Consider the following 22,064-nt stretch of genomic DNA (forward strand, 5'->3'; position numbering starts at 1 on the left):
AGATTTTTGAAATAGGTCTTATAAGTGCTTTTTTCCAGATATCAGAATGATATACATTTGTAAGAATGCAAGTATTTAAAATGTTTAGAAGTGGTTTTTTACAAAAAGGTAGGCAAAGCTTGATATCATTTATACAAAGTCCGTCAGCTCCTATAGCATTTGATTTTATGGTCTTAATTATACTGTTAACCCTTTCTTCATCAAGAAGACTTAAATATAATTCTTGAATACTATTATTCCATTTATTTTCATTGTAAAAATTTAATTTGGTTTGTGATATATTATTGTTAATTTGGTTAACGCATTGAGAAAAATAATTATTTAGGGCTTCTGGATTACTAAAATTACAAGGCAGATCGGTATTCTTTGATTTAGTTAGATGTAGTTTATTAGCATTTATCCAAAAATCACGATTTTTTTTGTAGAAAGTGTGTTAAAATATGATATTTTTTCCCGCTGAATAGCATGTTTTGTATAGTTTCGTAATTGCCTATAATAGTTTAAATTTAGCTCAGTTTTATTTTTTTTATATTTTCGCAGTGCTTTATCTCGGAGCTTCATAAGCAATTTAATATTGTCTGTTATCCAAGGAGTAAATGGTTTATTTTTAATAAATAAAAAAGTAAGTAATAAAGTTATTATAAAATCGTGCTCCGTCTTCCCCTACAGTTCGAATTAGACGAAACTCGTAAAATAATAGCTATTTTTTACCCGAATTCCCCTTTAAATTTTTTGCTAGTTCCCGTCGGCGAGGAGCTCGGCGGCCTGCCTTTGAGATCGAAAGATAAAAGGTTTTTCGCCGAGTGAAGCAACTTGTATTTTATTCAGTAAACTTTGTTTATACTTACATAAATTTTTACACTTGGCGCCACCTAGCTTCAAAAGCGGTTACTACACATAGTAATTCATCGATGAAAAATGACGCGCCAAAATTGAAGAGAAAAAAAACACAAGTTATATTTTTTTATTCTGTTTAATACTTCAAGAAGAAGGATGATGGGCGGGTAAATTTATTGCAGTTAACAATAACTTTCGCAAATGAAAGCTCTTTTTTTTTTGCACTTATCGTCGTGCCATTTATATTCCCGTATATCGGACGTTCCCGTGTTACTAAGGCACACACAATCTTCAGTTCCATCTTGGTTATCTGGTTGGTGACCCTTCTTACCTTTAAACCAATTGGTATACAGAAACGGCGTGCCATCTGGGAACCAAACAAAGTCCGAAACTGTTTTTTTGGCCCCGAGCCTCGTTCCTGCTATCCAATAGTCTAAAAGCGAAACATTATAGACATATTAGAGGTAAAAACTTCCTATTTTTAGTTTTTAGCGCAATTTGGAAAAGGAGCATGAGCAAAAGACGCCATATAATGAAATGTACCGCTAAATATGTACATAAAAATGGTACTCACAGGTTTTTAATTCATGTTTGCGTAACAAAAGTTCTTTTCTGATGTCATCGGACTCCTGCTTTGAATGGATCATAAGAAGACTCATGTTCCTTTCAGCACAAAATGTGAAGGCTTGAAACCACGTCACTGCTATTGTAACCACTGCGTAAGCCTTAACTGTAAAAAAATACATGCAATTAAATAAAATGAAAGATTCTGGTGAGCTTAACCGGTGTGGGTGCTGGTTTAAGAAAATGGCGCCAAAATTTTGAAAATGGCCCTTTGTCTAAGAAACCGGATGACAGTAATGACAATTTGACCAACTAGTGATTTCCACTTGAACGATAAACCAGACAGAGATTCCTGTTTGGACGTCTAGAGCCGATTGAGCCGTCTGATGAGTCAGTAGCTATCTGCGTAAAATATTGAAGGGTCAATATTGTTAGTTTGGGTATGGGTGAAAACTAAAAATGTGTGTTTAGTGTGGGTAACTAATGTGCGTGTTTTTTTTTGTGAGAGATACTATGTTAACACGTTCACTGCCAATGACTCAACATATGAGTCACGGCGGTACCCCTGCTATGGCCAGTGGCTCAACTGTTGAGTCATGTGCATGGCTTTAGTATATGAGTTTAGTCACCGGTATGAAGGTTGAATGTGGTGGGGCGGAATAATCTGCCACCCAAGATGGCCGATTGATTCTGATTGTCTAATTTTTGACGTACATCAAATATGACAATAGTGACATTTTAACTGTCGTATTTGACGATTGTCTTTTTTAAGTTTTCTTTGGGTGGAAAACAAGCCAAGCCTCATGATTTTCTTCCAATTTAAAGTTTTTAAGTAATTTTATAGCTTTTTGTAGTTTTTTTGAGTTCTGGGTTGATACATTATTTTACAAACGTGCCAACATCGAATCATCGTGCAACTACATAGAGCAGGAGACAGGTAAATTTCAATTATGACATACCTACAAGTGTTTTCTAATAATGTTTAGGTGTATCTTGGATGTATTATCATTTTCCAGAATATAATTATAGATTTAATCCTATTTTGAACATATCTATGTCACTGTTCTCAATTTAACTTTTTTTTTACAATTCAGTTTTAATTCTTGAACCTTCACTGGGAAAATATGAAGTATTTCCTTTTCCTTGTCTTCATCTAGATTAAGATATTCATACAAATATTCTTTATTCACTAGTTTATATATGAGGAATTGCCCAGACAGTCACAGAAATCATAAATTTTTTTAATTGCCATTGAATCCATCCTTACAAAAATCTTGTCTGTCATGTAAGTCCGACTAAAAATGTTTGCTCCAAACACTTTTCTGGTTCTTAAGTAGAAATGATATTCACATGGAGTATAAACACAATACCTATTTGTTCAATTTAACAAAAACAGATTGACATATACTTCTCAAAAACTGATTTCCCTAATCGACTTAATCCACCTTAAGTTATACACATTTATGGATGGATAGCCATGGTCATTTAGTCAATTTAGAGAAAAAGTTTTGGTTGGTTTATAAATATTTAAAGTATAAAATCAAAAGCCAACTTCAAAACCACAGCAACAATCTTTAAGTGTTGGTCATTCTAAAAAACAGAAAAATATTTGACAATCTAAAATGCCTTTAAAAAAACAAAAATCCTGAATATCCTCATTTAATACTCATGATCCTACACCTACACAATCAGAATAATTTTGTTTTTTAACTTTTTAGCTAAGATTTTAGTATGTAATATCTTATTTTTTAAAATACCTAAATTACCTGACATTTTGATAGTAAATGCTATGCTTTTTACAGTCCTATTTTATTTTTACTGACCCATAATTAAATTCATGTTATTAGCTTAAAGTAAAATTATGGACTAATATCAAATCCTTTGCGGTATTATTTAGAACCTTAATTAATTGTAATCATAACTAATGTGATAATCAATACTTACTAATAATGAAAACTTATGTATTTTGGATCATTAGGATGAAATACTTTTAGGAGATTTAATTTTAACCCAATAGAATATATAATATTGTATACACAATACACTGTCTTAATCTGTTTTCTTATGTTTCATGTTGCATACTTACTGGAGACAACCCCACTGACTTGTGACATCTTTAGCCGATTGTTACTAATCAAAAGTCATATTTTGTTTTTATTTGCTTATACTAAAAAAATAAAATGGAAAAGAACATGCATATTAACTCATACATATGTATTTGTGTTATATCTAGTCATTATTAATTAACTTATTTACAATGAAAAGCCAGATTTATTTCAAGAGATAGGTTCAGTTTCTGTCTTTATAAGAGCTTATATTTTGTTTTCCATTGTATAGATGGTTAAAAAATATATATGTTTAATTTTTTATTTAGGTATGTTTGTTACATATTTCTTATCATGTTTTATACTTATGGAAACAAAAAAAGCAGGTAATTTTTTTCTGAAACTCCAGAAATTAGGATTTTCATTTAAAATATGCTTTATACCTGCAACAATTCTATTTTTTACATAAAAGGTGTTATTAATACCATACCTACAGTTTGCAGTATTTCATTTAGAATATATTGTAACTTTTTTATGCATTTTAAAATCCTTTGTTAAATTTATTTGAATTCATCTTAAAATAAAACATTTAAAAGACAATTTAGCTTTGTTTTTTTTTATTTAAAATTTAGTCCCATATCTATCGGGCCAATTTATAATTTTTGGTAAGTATCTATAGCTAAATATCTTAAATAAGCAATGTCTTGAGAACCAAATTTAAATTAAATAATATTTTAGTTGATGTGTTAATTCTTGATTAAAGTGATGAGGGATGTCTGAGATGCAAAATTTTTATTTTTTCTCAACATTTAAAATTAACGATTTTAATTAAATGTGGGTATTTCTAAAATGAAACTATATTGTTTTTTTTTTAAATAAAATAAAATTCTATTTAAATATATCTCATCACTCGTCAGTTAACGCATCAACTTTGTAATGCAACTGCAAATTACTTGAAATTTAAATACCAGGCAATAGATCAAGGTTAAATTTCCCGCCACACGCCACCCAAGATGGATGCCCCCGTCTTTGTCAACAACGTCAATAAAGCTGTCAACAGAATTTCTGTCTGTTCATTAGGCAACACACATTTCTCTATATTTGTGTTCTGTGAGTTTAGTATTGTTTCGGCTTCCGCAGGGGATACGTCTCGTTTCACCGGTCGCAAGTGTACTTATAAACACGTGTTTTTTCGAAATCGGTTTTTGTTGGTGATAAGTAGTTTTCCTGACATGGATGAAGAAAATCCAGGTCCTTCTCGGCCTAAACGGAGGCATACAAATTTCAAAATGATGAGACCCCTGACATTATCTGAACAAGAAGAACTTTTGTATTTATCAGAAAGTGAGGAGGACCCGTTCGTCGACAGTGGCAGTGAATACGAGCCTACTGATCATGAGAGTTCAAGCGACGAAGACGAATTGCCCGATGTTGCCGCTTTAGAGGATGCAAGCCTTACCGACATTGAGAATAATGAGACGATTAGTGTTCAAAACAGTAACAGTGATATTCCGACCTGGACTGATGTGCCTAATCAAAAAGACTTTTTATTTTCGGGTGTGCCTGGACTTAGAGTAAATTTAACCTCGGACAACCCCATCGATTTTTTTCAATTGTTTATCACAGACGATTTTCTGGAACATATTGCTACCGAAACTAACAACTATGCCGAACAACTCTTTTTAAGTAAAGAAACAAAAGAGAAATCAAGAATCACTGAATGGAAGCCGTTGACAGTGCCAACACTGAAAACTTTTTTGGGTCTGTGGCTTCACATGGGCAATATTCAGCTAAACCGTTTGCAGGACTACTGGAAGACCGATGAATTGTATAATCTGTCTTGTTTCAGAAATAACATGAGTCGAAATCGATTTCTAGTCATTCTAAGATGTTTACATTTTTCTAAAAATCCCGAAAGAGGTGACCCAGATTATGGTGACCGTTTGTGCAGGATAAGATGGCTTCAAAATTTCTTCAATGACAGAATTGACAAGATCTATTACTCAAACAAGGAGCTATCACTAGATGAGTCCATGGTGCTATGGAGAGGAAGACTGGTTTTTCGCCAGTATATTAAAAATAAAAAGCACAAGTTTGGGGTGAAACTGTATATTTTGTCAGAACCTGATGGGCTTGTGTTAAAAGCTAGGATATATACTGGAGACGAAAAAGATATGAAGGGAGAATTAGGGCATGCAGCAAACGTTGTTTTAAGTTTGACAAAGAATTATCTTGATAAGGGCCATTCCTTATACATGGATAATTACTATAACGCGATTGCACTATGTAAAGAGCTAATTTTAAAAAAAACCTATGCTACTGGAACCTTAAGGCTGAACAGGAAAGGAAATCCTCCCGAAGTGAGTTCTAAAAAACTTAAAAAAGGTGAATCTATTACAAAGTACTCTAAAGGCATTGCAGTGGGTAAATGGCGTGACAAAAGGGAGGTTTTATTTATATCTACAGAGTTTAGTGGGAAACTGATCAAGCAACCAAATAGACGAAACGAGGAAAAAGAAAAGCCAAATGCTATCATTAATTATAATAAAAACATGTCAGGAATCGACAGGCAAGATCAGATGCTTGCTTATTATGCCAGCGAAAGAAAAACCATCAGATGGTATAAGAAGCTTGCTATTTATCTGATATCAATGATGCTGCTTAATAGTTATCACCTTTATAACAAATATTCTACTCAGCAAAAGTTAAGCTACTATAGGCATAATATTATAAAGAATTTGTTGTCTGAAGCCAAAGAAAAACCACCTGAGCCTCCTAAAGTCAAACAAAACCAGCCTAGTCATTTGCCTGAAAAATGTGAAATGGATAATAAAGGTCGTCAAATGAGAAAGAGATGCAGGGTTTGTTATACACAGAAAATGCGCAAGAACACGCCATTTTTCTGCCGGGTTTGTCCAGATAAGCCAGGTCTTTGCCTCGGAAATTGCTTTCAAATCTACCACGATGCAAAATAGGTCTTTTTTTCATTTGTTCTTTAAAAAATGTTAATTTTGTTATTATTTTTTGTGATTTACTCCTAAGAAAAATTAATTATTTATGTTTTTTTTCGCTACGTTATGTGTTTGCAAAGTTTTAGTGATAAGAATTACACGTGCAATACATAATATAAAATATACCTGTTAAAAGTTCTTTGTTTTTTATTTTAATTCTGACTTTAAAATTTGACTCAAATGTTGAGTCACCGGCATATTCTAGGAGAAATATACCTCAGGGGCCGGTGACTCAGCTATTGAGTCAAAGTAGATTTAGGCCCAAAAAGCAAAAAAAAACACAATATTAATCATACAAAGTATTAAAAATCCTATTTTCGAACTACTTTTTGCAAATAGTCCCGACGGCTTCTGAACAAGGGCACAAAATACTTATAGGCAGTCAACGTGTTAATGTTCTAAATTTTTTGGGTGGGGGTGTATAATTAAACTTAGTCTCTTACAAGCGTTTCTACATTTTTTATTAGTTAGTTTTTTTAAGTTTTGGCCACAGTGTTAAAGACCAGAATATGCCTTGGCAGAATTCTGAATTTGTTGGCCTTTTATTTGCATAAAATAATAAATGTGTATTTTTTTTATGTAGTTATGATGAGTTTGCAAATAAAAAATATTTAAGAGATTAAGAGAAAAAAGTATTTTAAAAAATCCGTACCGGTATTTTCCCTTTCCTCGCATAAAGTCTGAACATTGAAATTCGATGGCACCGTTTTAGGTATATTGTCGTTATCCAGAAGAAAAGCGACTTTAATGCATGAAAATAAAATAAAAAATACCAAGAAGGTATTTCGAAAACACATTTTCTTTCCACTTAAGACACTTTATCGAACACGTCAACTAACTCACTATTAAATTATTATTAGAATCAACGGGTTATAAATACTTATATTTTTATTTTCCATTGTTCATAACATCGGCATATAAAAAGAAAATTACTCCATTGTTCGATTTAATGGACCAGTTGGGTTAATTAATTAATATTTTTATATGTTTTTTTAATTAAAACCAATTCTGCGGCATATATAATATTCGGTCTGAAATATTAATTTTTAATTATTTTTTTCAGCAAGGATCTGCAACTGCACTGGACAAAGTTCGGTTTGTTTGACATTCACGGATCTTTACCTCAAACTTCAATTCAGACCAATTAATACGGTACCTCTTTATAAAAATCTCCTCGAAGTTTTCGGTTGTTTAATAAAAGAGCAATTACTCTTTAATTAATTAAAAATCAGTCCGGAATTAGCAGTGATAGCTTGAACTAGTTTGAATCTTATTTGGGTAATAGAGTACAACCTGTAAAATACGTAAATAGTCTTTCTCAGGTTCCTAATGGTGTGTTTGGTATTCAGCGAACAGTTTTGGGATATGGTAAAAGTTATAAAAAACTGTAAAACTGTGTTATTTGACAAATGGTACCTAACTGATAGAAATAATGACTTAATATTCAATACGCAACTTTGCTATACGTTAATTTCATATATTTGGAGTCGCTGCAATAATTTTACTAAAAAAATATTTCACATATTGCAGTGATTTGAAGACTAAAATTCCTTAAGATGATTGATTGAAGTTTTCTCAATGTACTACAAGGTATTGCGAATACGATAATGTTCATTATGGGATCTCGAAAACTGTAAAGGTACAGGTTTAGTTAAATTATAGCAAAGTTGCGTCATTTGATGCTAATCAAAATACAACTTAAATGTTTTAATTTAATTAGCGAATATTTATGGAAACTTTTTTGGCCTTTCACTCTATCAGCATCAAATTACGTAAAAAAATGCTCGAATATTACAAATAATAAGCAACTAATAATGTATTAGTTGTATCTTGTACAAAACGATGATTTTAAAAAAGGATTTCCTGTCATCATAGATCCTGAGCCACCATGGTATATCTATAATTATTTTACTGAAGTCATATTTTTTCAAAATCAGGATACAATAAATTGTTATATTTAAATCTAGGAAAGATAGAAATGGATAAATATAAAAATTTGCTTATAGCTCTGCTCTAATATCCACACTGGGACCCCATGTATAATTATTACCTTAGAACAAATTTAAATGTCTTCGGTACGGGTATTTTTTCAGCAAAAATTGATTTTTTTCAAAATCGAACTAACTATACCATCGTCTTCCTCTTATCACCCACATCACGAAAACACCAAGTTATAATAGGATTCGAGTAAAACTAAGGGAATGAGAGCACTTTGAAAATTCGGAAAAAGTCATTTTTCGACCTCGTTTTTGATGCCAAAAATGGGCATCAAAAATGCGATATCTCAGCTAATATAAGAGCTACAACCTTGCGGATGGTCTCGTTGGATTCAGAATGACGAAACTAAGACAAAACCGTTGGAATTTTCCTGATAATGCATATAGAAGCCGAGATATCGACCTCCAAAGATTGGGATTTTCCATTTTTCGGGTATACCCCCCCGAATCGAATTTTTTCACCAAAAATTGATTTTTTTCATAATTAAACTAACTATACCAACGGCTTGCTGCCATCACCCACATCACGAAAACACCAAGTTATAATAGGATTCGAGTAAAACTAAGGGAATGAGAGCACTTTGAAAATTCGGAAAAAGTCATTTTTCGACCTCGTTTTTGATGCCAAAAATGGGCATCAAAAATGCGATATCTCAGCTAATATAAGAGCTACAACCTTGCGGATGGTCTCGTTGGATTCAGAATGACGAAACTAAGACAAAACCGTTGGAATTTTCCTGATAATGCATATAGAAGCCGAGATATCGACCTCCAAAGATTGGGATTTTCCATTTTTCGGGTATACCCCCCCGAATCGAATTTTTTCACCAAAAATTGATTTTTTTCATAATTAAACTAACTATACCAACGGCTTGCTGCCATCACCCACATCACGAAAACACCGGGTTATAATAGGATTCGAGTAAAACTAAGGGAATGGGAGCACTTTGAAAATTCAAAAAAAGTCATTTTTCGACCTCGGTTTTGATGCCAAAAATGGGCATCAAAAATGCGATATCTCAGCCAATATAAGAGCGACAACCTTGCGGATGGTCTCGTTGGATTCAGAATGTCGAAACTAAGACAAAATCGTTGGAATTTTTCTGATGGTGCGTATAGAAGCCGAGATATCAACCTCCAAAGTTTGGGCTTTTTCATTTTTCGGGTATACTCCCCCGTATCGAATTTTTCACCAAAAATTTATATTTTTCAAAATCGAACTAACTATACCATCGTCTTGCTCTTATCACACACATCACGAAAACACCGGGTTATAATAGGATTCGAGTAAAACTCAGGGAATGAGAGCACTTTGAAAATTCGGAAAAAGTCATTTTTCGACCTCGTTTTTGATGCCAAAAATGGGCATCAAAAATGCAATATCTCAGCTAGTATAAGAGCTACAACCTTGCGGATGGTCTCGTTGGATTCAAAATGACGAAACTAAGACAAAACCGTTGGAATTTTCCTGATAGTGCGTATAGAAGCCGAGATATCAACCTCCAAAGTTTTGAATTTTCCATTTTTCGGGTATACCCTCCCCGTATCGATTTTTTCACCAAAAATTGATTTTTTTCGAAATTAAACTAACTATACCAACGGCTTTCTGCCATCACCAACATCACGAAAACACCGGGTTATAATAGGATTCGAGTAAAACTAAGGGAATGAGAGCACTTTGAAAATTCGGAAAAAGTCATTTTTCGACCTCGTTTTTGATGCCAAAAATGGGCATCAAAAATGCAATATCTCAGCTAGTATAAGAGCTACAACCTTGCGGATGGTCTCGTTGGATTCAAAATGACGAAACTAAGACAAAACCGTTGGAATTTTCCTGATAGTGCGTATAGAAGCCGAGATATCAACCTCCAAAGTTTTGAATTTTCCATTTTTCGGGTATACCCTCCCCGTATCGATTTTTTCACCAAAAATTGATTTTTTTCGAAATTAAACTAACTATACCAACGGCTTTCTGCCATCACCAACATCACGAAAACACCGGGTTATAATAGGATTCGAGTAAAACTAAGGGAATGAGAGCACTTTGAAAATTCGGAAAAAGTCATTTTTCGACCTCGTTTTTGATGCCAAAAATGGGCATCAAAAATGCGATATCTCAGCTAATATAAGAGCTACAACCTTGCGGATGGTCTCGTTGGATTCAGAATGACGAAACTAAGACAAAACCGTTGGAATTTCCCTGATAGTGCATGTAGAAGCCGAGATATCGACCTCTAAAGTTTGGGAATTTTCCATTTTTCGGGTATACCCCCCCGTATCGATTTTTTCACCAAAAATTTATATTTTTCAAAATCGAACTAACTATACCATCGTCTTCCTCTTATCACCCACATCACGAAAATACCGGGTTATAATAGGATTCGAGTAAAACTCAGGGAATGAGAGCACTTTGAAAATTCGGAAAAAGTCATTTTTCGACCTCGTTTTTGATGCCAAAAATGGGCATCAAAAATGCGATATCTCAGCTAATATAAGAGCTACAACCTTGCGGATGGTCTCGTTGGATTCAGAATGACGAAACTAAGACAAAACCGTTGGAATTTTCCTGATAGTGCATATAGAAGCCGAGATATCGTCCTCCAAAGTTTGAGATTTTCCATTTTTCGGGTACACCCCCCCGTATCGATTTTTTCACCAAAAATTTATATTTTTCAAAATCGAACTAACTATACCATCGTCTTGCTCTTATCACCCACATCACGAAAACACCGGGTTATAATAGGATTCGAGTAAAACTCAGGGAATGAGAGCACTTTGAAAATTCGGAAAAAGTCATTTTTCGACCTCGTTTTTGATGCCAAAAATGGGCATCAAAAATGCGATATCTCAGCTAGTATAAGAGCTACAACCTTGCGGATGGTCTCGTTGGATTCAGAATGACGAAACTAAGACAAAACCGTTGGAATTTTCCTGATAGTGCATATAGAAGCCGAGATATCGTCCTCCAAAGTTTGGGATTTTCCATTTTTCGGGTATACCCCCACGTATCGATTTTTTCACCAAAAATTTATATTTTTCAAAATCGAACTAACTATACCATCGTCTTCCTCTTATCACCCAAATCACGAAAACATCGGGTTATAATAGGATTCGAGTAAAACTAAGGGAATGGGAGCACTTTGAAAATTCAGAAAAAGTCATTTTTCCACCTCGTTTTTGATGCCAAAAATGAGCATCAAAAATGCGATATCTCAGCTAATATAAGAGCTACAACCTTGCGGATGGTCTCGTTGGATTCAGAATGACGAAACTAAGACAAAACCGTTGGAATTTTCCTGATAGTGCGTATAGAAGCCGAGATATCGTCCTCCAAAGTTTGGGATTTTCCATTTTTCGGGTACACCAAAAATTTATATTTTTCAAAATCGAACTAACTATACCATCGTCTTGCTCTTATCACACACATCACGAAAACACCGGGTTATAATAGGATTCGAGTAAAACTCAGGGAATGAGAGCACTTTGAAAATTCAGAAAAAGTCATTTTTCCACCTCGTTTTTGATGCCAAAAATGGGCATCAAAAATGCGATATCTCAGCTAGTATAAGAGCTACAACCTTGCGGATGGTCTCGTTGGATTCAGAATGACGAAACTAAGACAAAACCGTTGGAATTTTCCTGATAGTGTATATAGAAGCCGAGATATCGTCCTCCAAAGTTTGGGATTTTCCATTTTTCGGGTATACCCCCCCGTATCGATTTTTTCACCAAAAATTTATATTTTTCAAAATCGAACTAACTATACCATCGTCTTCCTCTTATCACCCACATCACGAAAACACCGGGTTATAATAGGATTCGAGTAAAACTAAGGGAATGGGAGCACTTTGAAAATTCAGAAAAAGTCATTTTTCCACCTCGTTTTTGATGCCAAAAATGGGCATCAAAAATGCGATATCTCATCTAATATAAGAGCTACAACCTTGCGGATGGTCTCGTTGGATTCAGAATGACGAAACTAAGACAAAACCGTTGGAATTTTCCTGATAGTGCATATAGAAGCCGAGATATCGTCCTCCAAAGTTTGGGATTTTCCATTTTTCGGGTACACCCCCCCGTATCGATTTTTTCACCAAAAATTTAAATTTTTCAAAATCGAACTAACTATACCATCGTCTTCCTCTTATCACCCACATCACGAAAACACCGGGTTATAATAGGATTCGAGTAAAACTAAGGGAATGAGAGCACTTTGAAAATTCGGAAAAAGTCATTTTTCGACCTCGTTTTTGATGCCAAAAATGGGCATCAAAAATGCAATATCTCAGCTAGTATAAGAGCTACAACCTTGCGGATGGTCTCGTTGGATTCAGAATGACGAAACTAAGACAAAATCGTTGGAATTTTCCTGATAGTGCGTATAGAAACCGAGATATCAACCTCCAAAGTTTTGAATTTTCCATTTTTCTGGTATACCCCCCCGTATCGAATTTTTTCACCAAAAATTGATTTTTTTTTTAATTAAACTAACTATACCAATGGCTTGCTGCCATCAGCCACATCACGAAAACACCGGGTTATAACAGGATTCGAGCAAAACTAACTGAATGAGGGCATGCACTCTGAAAATTCGGAAAGTCTTATTTCGACCTCGGTTTTGAGTTCGGTAACTTACCCTAGGAGAATTACCCACTGACAATTGCCAAGTTATTTATTCGTTTGTGAGTTTCGTGATGTATTTTTAATTTTTACTATTTTGATAATTATACGCTTTTGAATTTGTATTTCTCTGCACTATCTAGACACACACTAAGTTTCAATTTATAAGTAAAGTGTTTATCATACACCAATACATCAGATTTTTCTAAAATTTTGCACACACATTCCCGTACATATTCCACTCATGCCTGCCTATTTTGTTTTTTGATACTCGATTTGGTTTTCTTTAAATTTAATAAATTTTAAATAGTTCAGCCATGACAGCCAGCTAAACAGCTAACAAGGGAAGCCAGTAATAACAAACCAGAAAAAGTAAATTTTGGTGGATCGTCAAAAGCGGAATTTGACGAATTTTCACCTCAGTTTGACATGAGGTTTTTGTTTCTATCGGCAACTAGGCGCAACTACACCCCCTTTATTTAAATAAAAAGTCAAGTTCTGTATGTTTTATTGTGTTTATTTCCTTGAGCCATTATAAGAATGTAAATTGATGAGTAAATCTATATATTATTACAATCACTTTCGCAAATAAAGGCAAAGTTCCTTTCGCATGGAACATCGTGCCATTTATACCAATATTCGGTCATATTCCAGTTACTTAGTACGAGGCATTTTTCATTTCCGTTGAGATTATTCGGTTGATTGTATCTGGAGTTTGTTGATTCATACCAATTGGTATAAATGAACGGCGAACCGTCCGTAAACCAAATGAAGTCCGAAACTGTTCTGGACCCGTACTTTGTTCCCGACGTCCAATATTCTAAAAACGAAATTTCATTACAGATGTACATAGCCTCATTCATCTACGCAAGGTGCTGGCATCTCTAACTTAGGCCGCATTTAATAAATATATAAAAATGGTATTTACCGTCTTCGACTTCTTTCTCGATTCTCAGCTGTTTTCCCAGATCAATAGTTTCGACATGCGAATTAATCGTAAGAAGTCTCATCTTATTTCTAGCACAAAAGGCGAAGGCCTCGAACCAGTTTACTTTTATTGGAATAAACGCGTAAGCCTTCTCTAGAAAATAAATTGTTTTATGAGAAAAAGGCGGCAAAATATCAAATCGTCACTGCACCTCTCTGCAACCGGAAGAGAGGGGGACAGCTGACAGTGATTTCTAGTTGCACGTCTAGATTAGGTCACCAAAAGTTGGGATTTCTATTTGTTGGGATGTAGTAGGTTGATGGAATAACGGATGGGTACAAAAAAAATCTTATGTTTGTCACTGCACCTCTCCTCTTACCTTGTCTAAGAGATCGGCAGAAAGAGTGACAGCTGACAGTCATATTAAAAAATTCATCCATTATTCCAAAGATGCTGGTCATACAATTTCTTTTCTTAGGTGTGTTAGATATGTTAGGTGTTTTGTGTGCTCTAGTCGAGCGAAACATGTAAACTTTGTAATTTTATTAAATGTATTTGTGTTGCTGTTGATTTTGGATTTTTACCTTTTGTAAAAGTGACACTGATATGATGGGGAATGAGTGATTTCTAGTTGCACGTCTAGATTAGGTTACCAAAAGTTGGGATTTCTATTTGTTGGGATGTAATAGCTTTATGGAATAACGGATGAATACAAAAAAAAAATTAATCTTACGTACCATTAGTTTTTTTGGCACATAACTCTTTAACTGAAAAATTTGATTTTACAGATCGAAAGTCTGTCGGATTCTGAAGGATAACTGCTTCAAGTAATGCCAGTATGATAAAGACTAGCGAAAACCTAGTTGGAGAACCCATTTTTCACTTAATCACACCCGTCGACTGTAAATGACAATAAAATTAAAAAACGTCTTATATTTATAGTTCTATGCTCCATAATAGTATATTATATAAAGAAAATAAAAAAGGAAATTAATCCATTGTTTTATTTAATTGATTATTTCGACATTGGATATGTCGAAATTGAGAGTATGTATATTTTTTATTACTTGAACATGCCTCTAATGTTTTCTCAAAAAGGTTCTTAGCAAGCGAAGCTTTTGAAAAAACTTTGAAAAACCAATGATGATCTGATTAATTAAGAAATTAATAAATAGATGCGTCAGATCGATTAAGCAACTAAAACATTAAAATTCAATTAAAAAGTATTACATTTATAGTATTGTTCTAAATTGCTAAACGATCATACAATATTTTATCATTCAATCCAATTTACTAGTCCAATAAAATTTTTATTAATTCCATAAAAAGAAAGACACTATTGTTTGAATTATTTAAATTAAAAAGTTGAACAATAGGAATGAAGTAAGGAATAGTAATTATTATTATTTTTTTAATTTTAAATATTACAGTGGCTTTTGAGATATTTGACTTTGAATCCAGTCATCAGCTCCAAAATGAGACACGAGTTATTGGTCTATATATAATAGAACAGCCGCAAAAGTTTCATTTTGATTATCTTGAAATATTAATAAAATTTGTTGAGGTAAAGCCTCTTAAGATTCCACAGTTTATTTCATTAAGATATCTTAACTAGTTTTTGAGAAATCTCATGTTAAAGCAAGTGAAGAGCTTCAAGAAACAGAATTATTGGACTATATAGTTCTATCTGCAAATACTCAGGCATTTACTTTCTAAGTACGGTGATAAACTACTAGTAATTTTTCTACAAACTCCTAGTTTCGTTTTCCATTTATAGCTTTTTGACACCACTGACATTTATTTAACATAATTATGTTACAGGTTTATCTAAAAAGATTCATGCCTACTTGTCTGTATAAAGTGTTACTTAAAATTAAGGAAATGGCTACTTTATGCAAAATGCAGCTGGCCTTTGCGTGGAGTGTGGTGGGTTTACTCAGGCTCCCACGGGATGTATGCTTTGCAGCAGCATTTGAAACCGCTGCTGCATTGAGGCTAGGGATGATACAAAATATTAGGAACAGTTCTTTTGGAACAGTTCCAAACGAGTAACGGCTGTAACAGGTATTAATTTAAAATTTAAGAAAATACTAGTTCCAAGATATCAACTGTTCCGGAGTAATAGAATATAACAGATTACAGACGGAACAGTGGGAATAGCAAAACAGAGAGAACAGAATAGCGAAGGAAACTGCCTTTTGGCGGCGTTCCTTTTTTATTCGACCTATGATACGATAATGCAACGAAACACGAAACTCAAAACGGGGATTGGCCGGATTTGGGATTCATTTAGACGAGTAGACGAAAGATAAAACCGTTGGCGTTTGGCGTATTGTTCGATTTTAGCATCAGCATCATTCTTTTACACCGCAAAATCCAAAACTTTATAAATTTTTCATAACCGTTTCGTTTGCCCTTAAAGTAGGTATTAAATTAAATTTTATATCGTGTCAAAGTTGTTTTAACGATCTCGGTTGGAACTGTTATTAAGTAACAACAGTTCCAACCGAGATCGAAAAATGGGCATCAAAAATGCGATATCTCAGCTAATATAAGAGCTACAACCTTGCGGATGGTCTCATTGGATTCAAAATGACGAAACTAAGACAAAACCGTTGGAATTTTCCTGATAGTGCATATAGAAACCGAGATATCGACCTCCAAAGTTTGGAATTTTCCATTTTTCGGGTATACCCCCCCGTATCGATTTTTTCACCAAAAATTGATTTTTTTCGAAATCGAACCAACTATACTATCGTCTTGCTCTGATCACCCACATTACGAAAACACCGGGTTATAACAGGATTCGAGCAAAACTAACTGAATGAGGGCATGCACTCTGAAAATTCGGAAAGTCATATTTCGACCTCGGTTTTGAGTTCGGTAACTTACCCTAGGAGAATTACCCACTGACAATTGCCAAGTTATTTATTCGTTTGTGAGTTTCGTGATGTATTTTTAATTTTTACTATTTTGATAATTATACGCTTTTGAATTTGTATTTCTCTGCACTATCTAGACACACACTAAGTTTCAATTTATAAGTAAAGTGTTTATCATACACCAATACATCAGATTTTTCTAAAATTTTGCACACACATTCCCGTACATATTCCACTCATGCCTGCCTATTTTGTTTTTTGATACTCGATTTGGTTTTCTTTAAATTTAATAAATTTTAAATAGTTCAGCCATGACAGCCAGCTAAACAGCTAACAAGGGAAGCCAGTAATAACAAACCAGAAAAAGTAAATTTTGGTGGATCGTCAAAAGCGGAATTTGACGAATTTTCACCTCAGTTTGACATGAGGTTTTTTTTTCTATCGGCAACTAGGCGCAACTACACCCCCTTTATTTCAATAAAAAGTCAAGTTCTGTATGTTCTATTGTGTTTATTTCCTTGAGCCATTATAAGAATGTAAATTGATGAGTAAATCTATATATTTTTACAATCACTTTCGCAAATAAAGGCAAAGTTCTTTTCGCATGGAACATCGTGCCATTTATACCAATATTTGAGGGTCATTTTCCAGTCACTTAGTACGACGCATTTTTCATTTCCGGTGGCATTATCCGGTTGATTGTCTCTGGTGGAGTTTTTTGATTTATACCAATTGGTATAAATGAACGGCGAACCGTCCGTAAACCAAATGAAGTCCGAAACTGTTCTGGACCCGTACTTTGTTCCCGACGTCCAATATTCTAAAAACGAAATTTTATTACAGATGTACATAGCCTCATTCATCTACGCAAGGTGCTGGCATCTCTAATTTAGGCCGCATTTAATAAATATATAAAAATGGTATTTACTTTTTTCTACTTCTTTCTCGATTCTCAGCTGTTTTCCCAGATCAATAGTTTCGACATGCGACTTAATCGTAAGAAGTCTCATCTTATTTCTAGCACAAAAGGCGAAGGCCTCGAACCAGTTTACTTTTAATGGAACAAACGCGTAAGCCTTCTCTAGAAAATAAATTGTTTTATGAGAAAAAGGCGGCAAAATATCAAATCGTCACTGCACCTCTCTGCAACCGGAAGAGAGGGGGACAGCTGACAGTGATATGATGATGAATGAGTGATTTCTAGTTGCACGTCTAGATTAGGTTACCAAAAGTTGGGATTTCTATTTGTTGGGATGTAGTAGCTTCATGGAATAACGGATGAATACAAAAAAAAAATTAATCTTACGTACTGTTAGTTTTTTTGGCACATAACTCTTTAACTGAAAAATTTGATTTTACAGATGGAAAGTCTGGTGGATTCTGAAGGATAACTGCTTCAAGTAATGCCAGTATGATAAAGACTAGCGAAAACCTAGTTGGAGAACCCATTTTTCACTTAATCACACCCGTCGACTGTAAATGACAATAAAATTAAAAAACGTCTTATATTTATAGTTCTATGCTCCATAATAGTATATTATATAAAGAAAATAAAAAAGGAAATTAATCCATTGTTTTATTTAATTGATTATTTCGACATTGGATATGTCGAAATTGAGAGTATGTATATTTTTTATTACTTGAACATGCCTCTAATGTTTTCTCAAAAAGGTTCTTAGCAAGCGAAGCTTTTGAAAAAACTTTGAAAAACCAATGATGATCTGATTAATTAAGAAATTAATAAATAGATGCGTCAGATCGATTAAGCAACTAAAACATTAAAATTCAATTAAAAAGTATTACATTTATAGTATTGTTCTAAATTGCTAAACGATCATACAATATTTTATCATTCAATCCAATTTACTAGTCCAATAAAATTTTTATTAATTCCATAAAAAGAAAGACACTATTGTTTGAATTATTTAAATTAAAAAGTTGAACAATAGGAATGAAGTAAGGAATAGTAATTATTATTATTTTTTTAATTTTAAATATTACAGTGGCTTTTGAGATATTTGACTTTGAATCCAGTCATCAGCTCCAAAATGAGACACGAGTTATTGGTCTATATATAATAGAACAGCCGCAAAAGTTTCATTTTGATTATCTTGAAATATTAATAAAATTTGTTGAGGTAAAGCCTCTTAAGATTCCACAGTTTATTTCATTAAGATATCTTAACTAGTTTTTGAGAAATCTCATGTTAAAGCAAGTGAAGAGCTTCAAGAAACAGAATTATTGGACTATATAGTTCTATCTGCAAATACTCAGGCATTTACTTTCTAAGTACGGTGATAAACTACTAGTAATTTTTCTACAAACTCCTAGTTTCGTTTTCCATTTATAGCTTTTTGACACCACTGACATTTATTTAACATAATTATGTTACAGGTTTATCTAAAAAGATTCATGCCTACTTGTCTGTATAAAGTGTTACTTAAAATTAAGGAAATGGCTACTTTATGCAAAATGCAGCTGGCCTTTGCGTGGAGTGTGGTGGGTTTACTCAGGCTCCCACGGGATGTATGCTTTGCAGCAGCATTTGAAACCGCTGCTGCATTGAGGCTAGGGATGATACAAAATATTAGGAACAGTTCTTTTGGAACAGTTCCAAACGAGTAACGGCTGTAACAGGTATTAATTTAAAATTTAAGAAAATACTAGTTCCAAGATATCAACTGTTCCGGAGTAATAGAATATAACAGATTACAGACGGAACAGTGGGAATAGCAAAACAGAGAGAACAGAATAGCGAAGGAAACTGCCTTTTGGCGGCGTTCCTTTTTTATTCGACCTATGATACGATAATGCAACGAAACACGAAACTCAAAACGGGGATTGGCCGGATTTGGGATTCATTTAGACGAGTAGACGAAAGATAAAACCGTTGGCGTTTGGCGTATTGTTCGATTTTAGCATCAGCATCATTCTTTTACACCGCAAAATCCAAAACTTTATAAATTTTTCATAACCGTTTCGTTTGCCCTTAAAGTAGGTATTAAATTAAATTTTATATCGTGTCAAAGTTGTTTTAACGATCTCGGTTGGAACTGTTATTAAGTAACAACAGTTCCAACCGAGATCGAAAAATGGGCATCAAAAATGCGATATCTCAGCTAATATAAGAGCTACAACCTTGCGGATGGTCTCATTGGATTCAAAATGACGAAACTAAGACAAAACCGTTGGAATTTTCCTGATAGTGCATATAGAAACCGAGATATCGACCTCCAAAGTTTGGAATTTTCCATTTTTCGGGTATACCCCCCCGTATCGATTTTTTCACCAAAAATTGATTTTTTTCGAAATCGAACCAACTATACTATCGTCTTGCTCTGATCACCCACATTACGAAAACACCGGGTTATAACAGGATTCGAGCAAAACTAACTGAATGAGGGCATGCACTCTGAAAATTCGGAAAGTCATATTTCGACCTCGGTTTTGAGTTCGGTAACTTACCCTAGGAGAATTACCCACTGACAATTGCCAAGTTATTTATTCGTTTGTGAGTTTCGTGATGTATTTTTAATTTTTACTATTTTGATAATTATACGCTTTTGAATTTGTATTTCTCTGCACTATCTAGACACACACTAAGTTTCAATTTATAAGTAAAGTGTTTATCATACACCAATACATCAGATTTTTCTAAAATTTTGCACACACATTCCCGTACATATTCCACTCATGCCTGCCTATTTTGTTTTTTGATACTCGATTTGGTTTTCTTTAAATTTAATAAATTTTAAATAGTTCAGCCATGACAGCCAGCTAAACAGCTAACAAGGGAAGCCAGTAATAACAAACCAGAAAAAGTAAATTTTGGTGGATCGTCAAAAGCGGAATTTGACGAATTTTCACCTCAGTTTGACATGAGGTTTTTTTTTCTATCGGCAACTAGGCGCAACTACACCCCCTTTATTTCAATAAAAAGTCAAGTTCTGTATGTTCTATTGTGTTTATTTCCTTGAGCCATTATAAGAATGTAAATTGATGAGTAAATCTATATATTTTTACAATCACTTTCGCAAATAAAGGCAAAGTTCTTTTCGCATGGAACATCGTGCCATTTATACCAATATTTGAGGGTCATTTTCCAGTCACTTAGTACGACGCATTTTTCATTTCCGGTGGCATTATCCGGTTGATTGTCTCTGGTGGAGTTTTTTGATTTATACCAATTGGTATAAATGAACGGCGAACCGTCCGTAAACCAAATGAAGTCCGAAACTGTTCTGGACCCGTACTTTGTTCCCGACGTCCAATATTCTAAAAACGAAATTTTATTACAGATGTACATAGCCTCATTCATCTACGCAAGGTGCTGGCATCTCTAATTTAGGCCGCATTTAATAAATATATAAAAATGGTATTTACTTTTTTCTACTTCTTTCTCGATTCTCAGCTGTTTTCCCAGATCAATAGTTTCGACATGCGACTTAATCGTAAGAAGTCTCATCTTATTTCTAGCACAAAAGGCGAAGGCCTCGAACCAGTTTACTTTTAATGGAACAAACGCGTAAGCCTTCTCTAGAAAATAAATTGTTTTATGAGAAAAAGGCGGCAAAATATCAAATCGTCACTGCACCTCTCTGCAACCGGAAGAGAGGGGGACAGCTGACAGTGATATGATGATGAATGAGTGATTTCTAGTTGCACGTCTAGATTAGGTTACCAAAAGTTGGGATTTCTATTTGTTGGGATGTAGTAGCTTCATGGAATAACGGATGAATACAAAAAAAAAATTAATCTTACGTACTGTTAGTTTTTTTGGCACATAACTCTTTAACTGAAAAATTTGATTTTACAGATGGAAAGTCTGGTGGATTCTGAAGGATAACTGCTTCAAGTAATGCCAGTATGATAAAGACTAGCGAAAACCTAGTTGGAGAACCCATTTTTCACTTAATCACACCCGCCGACTGTAAATGACAATAAAATTAAAAAACGTCTTATATTTATAGTTCTATGCTCCATAATAGTATATTATATAAAGAAAATAAAAAAGGAAATTAATCCATTGTTTTATTTAATTGATTATTTCGACATTGGATATGTCGAAATTGAGAGTATGTATATTTTTTATTACTTGAACATGCCTCTAATGTTTTCTCAAAAAGGTTCTTAGCAAGAGAAGCTTTTGAAAAAACTTTGAAGAACCAATGATGATCTGA

The 22,064-nt window shown here is 33.9% G+C and overlaps 2 protein-coding genes across 2 annotated transcripts; both read right to left on the bottom strand.

The window, feature by feature from the left end:
• Positions 1 to 1,005: 1,005 nt before the first annotated feature.
• Positions 1,006 to 21,830, bottom strand: LOC126741358 (macrophage mannose receptor 1-like). The gene is made up of 6 exons (XM_050447749.1): positions 21,650 to 21,830; positions 17,813 to 17,965; positions 17,440 to 17,704; positions 7,110 to 7,273; positions 1,412 to 1,567; positions 1,006 to 1,270 (listed from the first exon to the last, which is right to left on the bottom strand). The coding sequence occupies exons 1-6, from the start codon at positions 21,786 to 21,788 to the stop codon at positions 1,020 to 1,022; spliced, it is 1,128 nt and encodes a 375-aa protein (XP_050303706.1). The 5' UTR covers positions 21,789 to 21,830; the 3' UTR covers positions 1,006 to 1,019.
• On the bottom strand, positions 13,571 to 14,918 carry LOC126741617 (C-type lectin mannose-binding isoform-like). Its single transcript, XM_050448128.1, has 3 exons — positions 14,740 to 14,918; positions 14,003 to 14,155; positions 13,571 to 13,894 (listed from the first exon to the last, which is right to left on the bottom strand). The coding sequence occupies exons 1-3, from the start codon at positions 14,876 to 14,878 to the stop codon at positions 13,635 to 13,637; spliced, it is 552 nt and encodes a 183-aa protein (XP_050304085.1). The 5' UTR covers positions 14,879 to 14,918; the 3' UTR covers positions 13,571 to 13,634.
• Positions 21,831 to 22,064: the final 234 nt, after the last annotated feature.

This window comes from Anthonomus grandis, chromosome 10 (assembly GCF_022605725.1).
Source record: "Anthonomus grandis grandis chromosome 10, icAntGran1.3, whole genome shotgun sequence".
Classification (NCBI taxonomy): Eukaryota; Metazoa; Arthropoda; class Insecta; order Coleoptera; family Curculionidae; genus Anthonomus; species Anthonomus grandis.